Raw genomic sequence first — 10,615 nt, forward strand, 5'->3', positions numbered from 1 at the left:
TGTTAGATGTGAAATGATGTGGAAATAACTGAGATATTAATAAAGATGCTTCAATTAATTCTATGGGTTGCGCTGATATGTTCCTACTCCTGAATGCTTCGCACGAAATAAGGAGTTGAAAATTGACATCGCAGAAGCGACTACCAAGTTGTCTACCAAGCGACTACCAGCAGGGCACAGAAAAATCGGAGCAGATCATCGTTTCGACTTCGCCCTGCGACTCATTTCTATTGCCACAGCTTTAATTTTCCGCAACATTAACGAGAATTGAGAACTCCCAAAGTTATATACTATTCCAGTAAACCAGTTGGAACTCCATGTCCTATTGAAACGAAGACCATTTCAGCCAACAGTACAATCTGGTAAAAAAATGAAGGATCAACACAAACGCGCTACCAGTATTAACACATTGGTTTGCTCAAAGCCTATCGCCAGAGATCTTATGCAAACCATTGGCCGTGAATGCAGATGTTGAGTCAGCAATAAAAAGAATACGCGAAAGACTGGTAGTGAGGCCGCGTTAGGTGGGGCAATGGAAACCGTCGGCCACGCAAAATGGATTTGGATAATAAAATAAAATTTTATAGTTCCCATAAAACATTTCCGAGAGGCAATAGCGCTTGATGGTCATGGTGCTTATGTTTTGCGTATGCGGTGACGTGTCGACAACGCTGAGTGTGTTGTTGGTGGGCTAGAATGGTCAAAATTGGCATCATGGTTCTTTTGCCGGCAGAACCAACCAAAATCGCGGGAGAAGTGAAATGGGAATGGGAAGCGAAAAAGAGAAAATAAGGCTGCGGTAGCACCGACGGCAACCCTTTCCGTTTCCTCAACCATTTGTGAGCATGGAGTAAATGGACTCCTGTTTACTTTTCGATGGTTTTTTCTGATTTCCAGTTGTGAATTTTGCAGATATTTAGTGCTTGGTAAGTTTGTGAACACCCCCCGCAGAAGGAAATGCGCCTCACGTCAAAGCTTGTCGGCGTACCAATTCAAATCCAACTGATGTACATTTATCCTCATGGCACGGTCCTCCAGAGCATTTCCAAGATTTTTATTAATGGAGTCTGCCTCACGAACCGATGGCGCTGGCAAAGCAAAGTTGGAATATCAGTGCGTTTTATGCTTATGTTTTTTAATAGCACCAGCGAGATTATGGTTACCGAGAAGCGTTAGCGTCTCCTTGGACAGCGCCGTTCATGGTTCGGTTGCATTGAGGATATCGGGAGCATGATTTTTCAATTTAATGGACTTTGCGCCCTCGAGGGTCATGTCCTCCAATTATTGCATGTAGCTTATTTACAGCTCAACCAGATAATAAAATTTATTCGACATGGCACTTAAAGTACTGAAGTGCAATGTAGCAGAAATGGGCAAATTGCAAACTCATTGCAAAACAGTCAAGTATTGTTTGTTGCAGCTGTGTAAGTCCTCCGAAACTGAAGAGATTTCATCTTTAATGATTTCGTTTTTCTTATTTAATTTTAGTTAAAAGAAACCCACATTTATTGTTCGATAATGAGACTCAATAATTAAATAACTAAATATTTTTTCTAAAATTATTTAGTCGGCATGATGTTTGCTTACTGTTTAACATATGACATAAACTATATTTTTATCTTTTACATTCTCGCTTGCCTTGTCTTGATTTCCAACAGGTTAGAACAAATAGCTGATATAGACTGCGAAACATGGATGATCAAAAACGTACCGTTCCTACCGAATGATGTTAGGCATCCTGCTGTTTTGATATTTATATGAGTTGTTTAAAATAAGCAAAATAGAAGTCTGAACAGAGGTTTTGTTATTTAGCTGATACTTTGTCTGGATACAGATTGACCAGTTTAAAATGAAACCCTTCTGTAACCGTCTGCTGATGATTAGTGATGAATCATTGAATGCAATATCTTCTATCATTCTTGATAATCATGAATAATCGAAAGATACAAAATAAGAGTTCTGGAATCATTTAGTGGCTACTGAATGGGTATCCCAATGGTCAATGTGATAAGAAATGCTGTGAGGTGTCATTCGTAATTCGTCCTTTTCTAATAAATTTCGACCAACCATTAATGGACCTAAAAACGGTGATTACGAATTTGAAATGTAAAACAGAATAAAAGATATTCGATATTCATATTTAATGTAAGAACACTTTACTATGAAATCTTTCAATCTGTATTCAAAGTCATAATTATATTTCCCAGACGATAATAAATAATGTCGCCATCACGGTTTTACCAGTACGTCTTCACAAGGTACTCTGCAATAAACATTTAAAACTCACACCAGTGCTGAAGTCTTTAAACATTTTTGCTTGATAAATATTGGCAAATGTTAAAATGTTACTTCATGATTACAGTCTGGGATGCCTCCGGCCTTGCCTGGTTCTTAGAAGGCACTACCAACGTACATGACGCCCTGTGCATAGTAGCTAGACTTTGTAGAAAATATGGGATGCATGCTCGAAGGGTGGAGACGATCATTATCATAAAATATTTACAAGGGCTCTAAAATCTAGATAATGTATTTTCTGCTACCTGCTCTCTTTTGCTTCTAGCAGCATTCGAAGTTCGATCAACCAAAAAGGGTTCAGTTTCTTAGATCAAGGCCCATAAATTACCGAGGCGTTATTTACGAAGGATGTTTAACTAGAGCTAGGGTATAGCGATGGATTACACTTTACGATCGATCGATACATACGTTTTACACCCAAAGTGTTGAATTTACCATGCAGCGAATAGAGAAAATGATGTTTTATTCAAAACATTTTCATTCCTATTCTTCTTGTTTTTACAATAGTGGAAACTGCGATTGAATGAATCGTCGAATGAATGGTGAACCAAGACTCAAGGAAAACTATTGTTTTCTTAGATCTTATAAGAAGAAAAATATAATTCTGTATTGAAGAAATTTAGCGGGTTTTGCATAGTGCTTCTGAAAACGGTTTTAAATCAGAACCTTAATAATTTCAGATGTGTTTGGTTTCAAATTTTACAATTTTTGCAAAACGATGGAACGGGCCATTTTTTTTATAAACTAATTATTCAAAGCTGTGGTATGTCACTTTGTTATCCCTCTCACTTCAATCATAAAATCTCAATGATACTCACCAAAGTTTTCCTTCTCATTGCGTGAATGCGTCTTTACAGTTCCAACGAAAAGCAACAGCAATAGCAGCAGAAGCGCATGACAAACGACCGAAGAGCGAACTATCACCTCTACGCTGTTGGAGAACTTGGGCCGAAAGGTGGGCCTGGTGATTACTTTGAAGCTCTCGACGCAACGACCATCTAGTGAGGTTGCAGGATGTTTCTTAACATCGCACGCCAGCCGATTAATGGTCATTGTTCGTGAGCTCGGTCATGTTTGCGTTCGACTGGCGGGTTCAGTATGCATCTTGTTTCATTGCAGGTAATGCAGGTGGTGGAATATAGATGGCTGCTGGTCGATTGAAGAGTTCTGCTGTCATAATTGGTTGGCTCACTTAATGATTTGTATTGTGAAATAACATTCACGAAAACTATGTATCAAATTTTCAAACTACGATAGCACCATGGTCAAGAAACTATGAAATTCCGACTGAAATTGGATACTCCTGAAACACGTCTAAACATACACTAGACTAGTAAGAGCAGGTATGTTACTTAACAGGTTAGTATTTAAGAATCTTTTGTTACTTTACGTTGTGACATAAAATCAATTATCAATACAGACAGTAGTCAATTGTGTGACAGGATCCCGCTAACAATTTAATTTTTTTGTTTCAGTCTAACTGCCATGCCTTACTGCAATGTTTAGTATATACACTTTGCAATAAAGATTATTTTTATCATGTAAAGGATAATACATAGTAGATGATTGTTGGTGGGTTTAAGTGGGCTGAAAAGATAAGAAAGACGACAGTAAACATTAGTGTTGAACTATATTTTGTGAACAAAATCTTGGTTGTCGCTCGTCAAGAATAGTGATAAAATTTTTGAAAATTGTAGATAGCAATCATACCATTACTGGTACATTTCATAATTTGCTGCATTGAACAATGTAGCAACTCCGAACAGTACGGAATGTCTTGTTTAATCCACCGCAGGGTTGTTGACTAAGTTATCAGCCAAGATAATGACTGCGAAAGAGCGAAGGCAAATAATGTTTTTTCAGTCATAACATTCCATACCCCTCGGCAAAGTATCTCTTGGCCTGAGCGAAGCTTCGTTTGTGACTAGGCATTATTTTTGCAGCGCATAAGAGGGCGCGGAAAATAAACCTCAGGAATGAGCTTGGAAGCTCCAAGAACCAGTCTTTTTTCTCTTTAGCCAATTACGTTGAAACAAGGCTAACGATAGTACGTCAGATGTTTCGAGAATGGCGGGGATCGAAGTCAATGTTACTATTTGCATCCAACGTCGTTTTCATATTATTACAACTAACATATATCATGAAAGATCCGTATAATATATTATAAAAATCTAACAAACAATCGACAAAATTGATTCATTGAATAAAACGTGTTTTAAACTAATGCTGTTATGTGATTAGCAGCAATGTGTGATTTTATGTCACGAGAAAGATAATATTATCGCTTTGATGATTGCTTGATGCTTTTTACCCTTGCTTGATTACTACCGAAGGGTTGAGAAATGTTGAAGCTAATGATTCTTTTATTGCTTATAAGCTGCCTTGGAATGAAAATGTGCGACATAGTAAAGCTGAACACATTTCTACCATCACGATCAACGTTCCTTTAATGTTGTTTATATTTTGTTTTTACGCCTTTTTTCGCCTTTCGCCCATTTATCAGTAACCTGATCTAACTGCAATGCAAAGCGACGCAAAAAGTTTTCTTTACGAATAGAAATCTTTAAAAAACACGAAACCACGCATAGAGCGGTGACAACCTCTGTTTTTAGCGACGGTATTGCTTCGTCAGCGAGCCCATGGTTGGTTTGGGGCTCATGTTGTGCATAATGGTTTGTTCATGCGATCGACTGCGGTAAAAGTACTCTTACGCTCAGCAAAGGTTCCTTGACTCCCTCGGCTATTATTCTGAGTTATGCTGTACCAGTTCGTGGAGCTCGAAAAACGAGCTTTTGAGGGGTAGGCGCATAATGAACCTGGGCCTAAGGACTACATCAACATTGAGCGCTTCTTCTGATGTTTTTTAGTCGTAGTCTTGCTAGTTGTTTTTGGTTTCCGAGCTCGTTTGCTGCCTATACGATTTTCCATCATGCGAAGCTTTCTCATATTTTTCCGTCTGTCTCACGACAACAATTAGCCGTTCCGTTTGAGTTTTTGTTTTCGAATCAATTTTCGGGACAAAACACACACAAACACACAGACACGCACACTTTGTTATTTCCACAGGAAATTTGGTGGAGACATGTTATTCAAAGCTAAATGTGACGAATATTTGGTTGATAAGGCATACCAGGCATTCCCAAGGGAATAAAATAATCAAGTTTACTAATGTTATTATCTATCTTACTATCCATCTCTCTAGTAAATAGAAGTAGAATGAAAACATTTATGTCCAGAGCCCGTTTGAAAATACACAAAAAAGAATACAATCCTTTTCATTTACTCATAGATAGAAAACAACTCATGAGTCTATTAACCAGATTTTGTAATACAACAAAACAAATGCATTTAAACATACGGCTCGCCCGTCATTAACTATGTTAAAAAAACAAATGCATTTATGTATTTTTCATGCGAGTCTTTTGTGGTGTCTCAAAAATATCCTTTTATTGTTCTTAGCATTTGCACTAAATTCAGTGATTAATGCCCTGCAGTTGACTCAGCTCAGCATTATCATCCGCGGTACCCCATTTTCGGATTGCAAAAAACCGAATAATTGGATAGAAGAAAGCGGATTCCCTTCGACATAAAATCATAACAGCTTCAATCTCTAATTCAGTTTGCCCTATGACACCGTTGGCTTTGCAGATGAGGCTAACTTACGTTCAAGTTACGGTTAGGTCAAAAAGCCATTTGATGTTGATGAAGGTTTTTATGTGTCTGTCAGAAGAGCATACCAAAAACACATCGGCTGAATAATCTGAAGTGAAAAAATGGGTGAACTTCCAGTCGCTCAAACCATGGCAAACAACGCAAAAGAATAACAGGGCCAGCATCTATCACAAATTCACCCGACTGTGGTTTGCCCTATAGTGGTATTTTGGTAGAATTTTGTTGACGCTGAAAATAAATCACTGGCACGCAATCTGAAGGACTATCGTGCGCGAGGTTTTCTTTTTCTTTGATTTAATGCAGCCACATTCAGACACTGCCAGTGTTTAATTACAATTAGACATTAGAGTGTGTATAGCGATAAAATTTATTTTGAAGTAAGGGTAAAACATATGTCAACAGACAATGAATAAATTAGTGATGGTTTAAAGGGTACTGCCGGGATCCAACCCTCTTTGAGTTAACATAATGGATCTTGTGACAAGAGATTCAGGCAAACATATATTTATCAATGTGACATTGGTGTTGCTAAATGTTTACAATCCATATCATAATCAGCAGTGCTTAAATAGTTACAGTACAGTTATGTGTTTGAAAAGGAATGCTCAGGGCCAAGTGATGGATGCAGTCTAAGGGGTTGGGCAAATATTTTGTTATTATTCATGATCGCGATGCAGTTGACAAGGTTTGATAGGCGTATGATAGAAATATATCTTTAAATTGAATCACATCTCATAAATTCAAATCCATATCTTGAAAAATTGGAATAATGAACTCCTAATGGAATTTTTAGTTTTTCGTGAAAAAATGTAGCATACTTGAGAATATTGCCAGGCCGTTAACAATTTTAAAAATATTTGTTAATTTTTTCCGTAGCTGCAGTTAATTGCTTCTTTACATATTCTTTTCTTAACATATATGAGAACGGGCGAGCCGTATGCTTTTCTATCTTATGGTTGAATAAATAAAGTGAAAATATAATCATAAGCATCTTCATATTCTTCCAATAAATTCCAAACTGTCAGGCAATTCAACACAGAATATTGTTGGATGTATTGTATCAAAATGTTTTTTTGTTTTAAAAACAGAAGGAATACTAAGTCTTATAACCGGCGGAAGGTGTATCAAAGTGTTGTGTTTTATAAAAGCCATTAAAAAAAAGGCCGATCGACCGCTTTGTCTTGTTTTATCTTTATCTGGAGGAGACAATACTGCAGCGAAAGAAGCGTGAATGACATGCCATGAAATTTACTCTTGATGTTCTTCCATCCACTAGCTAGCAGTTAGATGGAGAGTCGTAAAGCGTATAGCTTTACGCTTATTCTAAGAAGCTTTGACGTTAGCGTATTCTAAGAAGCTTTGACGTTCGTATAAATTGAGTAGTGCTCATGCTTATCGTTGCGCACTCCACCTGATGACATTTTATGTACTAACACGTACTTATGAAATTCGAATTTGAGTCGGACACAGTAGTCTTAGAAATTATACAGAAGTTATCGGAAGATTAGTAACGTAGAATATACATCTTAAAATGTTATTTAAAAAAGTCTATGTATTGTTATCAAAGATAACCTTAAATTCTTTAAAAAAAAATGTGAAAAAGAAAAACCATTGCTCAAAACGAGACGTAATTTGATGAAAAACTATATAACTAATCTCAATAGAATTATTACATTTTCCATATAGAAGCCATTCGTTTGTAATACAACAGTTTTTAATATTTCTTAATAATTTTTTTTTGAAAATAAAAAAGATTTTTTAACCTGATAAATTATTCACGTACAGTTATTCAAACTTAACAAAACTTAACAACTTTACTCCTGTCCAAAAACCATTCAAACATTCGTTGAGCTAAGGTTGTTTTCATTCCCAATAACTATCATATCATTATATCATTTAATTAAATACTGTCTTTTGAAATCAATGCACTTCGTTTACACACATTTGTCCGAAGAGTTGAACAGGTTTAAAGAACAAGATTCTTGAATGTTGAATGCACACATTCACTATTAACAGTATATTTACAGAAAAGATATAACCCTATCACCGAGATTTAATTCAAATGTTTCGATTTCACGAGCATTCATGGCGCAGTAGAAATGAATTTGATAATAAAATGGTCTTGCTCCACTTTGGTGTTCCGTAAATACTACTGAGGTGCTGAGGGGTATCCCATTCGTTGTGTGTTTTTTTGCACAGGAAGTGGCGCAACTACTCATAACACTAGTCCAAAGGTACGCCCATAAGTATGGCTTTCACCACCGCTTATACGCTTTCTGCTGACTACAGGCTGGCAGTGTGACGATGAAACAGTTGTGCAAAACAGATCGATTATTAAAACTTGCGCACTTGCGTCACATGTTCTATATAAAATAAGAAAAAACACTTCAATTACAAAGCGGTTTTCTTTATAAATTAGACACGTTTCGTTGCTCTTCGTTGGGATTAAAATGATATTTTAGAACCGCTTGAAATGAACAATTTTCCTCGAACTTTGTTCATGCAGCATTGAGGCAAACATAACATGAAGCGGACAGTATAGCCATCACTTGTGCGATCAATAATTTGGTACGAATATGATTTTCACACAATTTTATCCACTCAATCGCCCACCTGTTTGCTTGCAGCTAAAGCTTACCCATCCGTGCCCGCCATTGCCGGAAACGGAGAAATAATAAAAATCAAACCACGAACATATCCAGTGCTCTCGATTCGACATTTTGATCTCTGAGTTGTAACACGGTAAATGATACGATTAGCTTCCTTAAACATGATCAACAGGCTTACCGTTTACCGGAAGACCCATGTCAGCGGAACCGAATAGGTCGACCTACGGTCGGCTCTACTGTTCCGGTGCGAACCTTTGGAGTATTGTGCTCCGCACCAGATGCCACTACAACAGGTAAAATAATTCCCAAAGCTCCCTGAACACGTGGCTGCCAGCAGTAAGCACCCACCAATCCCAACGGAAACGCCTCGAGTGCGGATCTCGAGGAGGTTTCAAAACCATAAAGAACGAAAATCAGAAACAAGACGAAATATATTCGATAGGCGAACTGTGGCTTATCCTAAATGAAAGAACCATGCTCACGAACTTCATGGTCAAGCACCATAACAGGAGGCAAGGGAAATGGAAGCAAAGTGAAAACCGTAACTAAGAGCGGCGAGAAACACTACTGGTGTGGATATATCATATACTAATTAGACCGAACCTTGTACCTTGAACTATTCTAGAGGAATTAGATCTCGTAATAAGCTGACAATGAACAGAATTTTCGACTATTACAGAAATTATGTACAATTCGGTATTTTTTTTTATTCATTTGTTTTAAGCTCATTTTATCACTATTTAGCATCGTCCAAACCGTTGAATCTCTCCATTTTATTTAAGCGAAACAAGTTACAACCGAGTATAAAAAGTATTATGTGAATGTAATAAAACAGACTAAAGAAAAAAGGGTATTTGGTGAACAAATACTCACTTTAGAACACGTTTTGATATAAATGGGAATTCAACACATCATGGGTATCCTTCAATCACAGAACTCTCACAAATATTCACACGGAACTAATGTAGCACACAATGGTTACTACTGTGGCTAACATTCACCAGCTTAACAACATGCCACGGTTAACGGCCTTTATTTGATGATAAATGAGCTGGCCTGTAGCCATAGCATAAGCGTCAATGCTGATGATTTATCGTGATTATTGATAATCGTGCACCAAATTTTTATCCTCACACCGTCGTCGACGAAAAATAGCTTCCCTCATACACTTCGCCGCACTTGGCTCTAGAACCGAACGAAACACAGCGGTGGTACTTGGGAAATTTTCCTACGACGAAACTTCTTTCGGGTTTTCTTTCTCACTCTTTCACTTCGAAAAGCACCCTCTATATGGCCTTCATTTAGCACCAACACTTAAACTCCCGCAGTAACATCACACACATAAACCCGTCGACTCAGAGCCCACCTACAGCCGACCACAAATTTTCCACGAAAGCAACCAACCAACCATGCGAGAAGAATTTCCATTTCAAGTAGATTTTCCTCCTCTTCACGCTTCACTCTGCGGCGGGTAGACACGAACACAAAGCTACAGCCGAAAGCGTAGCTTACTGCTGGTGATGACGTTTGGTGGTGCGAATAATTTCACGTATTTTTGGTAGTATCCGTCTGGCATTAGCAGATGTACACTAACCGTCAGCACTCGATGGACCAAACTTTCAACGAAGACCTGTACCTGATCAATATTACTAGGATGGCCAGCAATAAAAACGATCTCTAGCTATTCCGGTGCTGTTACCGCCGTGCATCCGAACGCGCGAATGTTTCCGAATGAACTGTCGCCAGGGTTATGAAAAGGATATCCAGGAAAGCCGTCCTTTCGTCGAGTAGTGATTCTTCGTGCCGAAACTCGTGTTGGTCGATTAGCCGAACATGTTCACCACACTCGTGCGTCTCAGCTGTTTACGGTCATTCCACGGGTGAATTTCTTGTTCGTCGACGTTCGATTAACTAATTTTGAAAAAGATTAGCACAGTAACTTCTATCTAATTTTGCTGATATTTGAACAGAATAATGCACTTCTCATTATTTTTCATGTTATGACCATTGTCATTTGTATGCATATCTGAAAAACTATA

At 37.8% G+C, this 10,615-nt stretch overlaps 1 protein-coding gene across 1 annotated transcript in view; it reads right to left on the bottom strand.

Annotated features, from left to right (window-relative positions):
* Window positions 1-10,318, bottom strand: part of LOC125952554 (neural cell adhesion molecule 2-like) — a 21,541-nt gene extending 11,223 nt beyond the window's left edge. Inside the window, exons 1-2 of the mRNA XM_049682087.1 lie at window positions 10,213-10,318; window positions 3,114-3,609 (exon numbers count right to left, since the gene is read on the bottom strand). Of these exons, the coding sequence (XP_049538044.1) occupies window positions 3,114-3,348 (235 nt within the window). The 5' untranslated portion in view covers window positions 3,349-3,609; window positions 10,213-10,318. The remainder of the gene's footprint in view (window positions 1-3,113; window positions 3,610-10,212) is intronic.
* Between the last annotated feature and the right edge of the window lie 297 nt (window positions 10,319-10,615).

The sequence above is a fragment of the Anopheles darlingi genome, chromosome 2 (genome assembly GCF_943734745.1).
Source record: "Anopheles darlingi chromosome 2, idAnoDarlMG_H_01, whole genome shotgun sequence".
Taxonomy (NCBI): domain Eukaryota; kingdom Metazoa; phylum Arthropoda; class Insecta; order Diptera; family Culicidae; genus Anopheles; species Anopheles darlingi.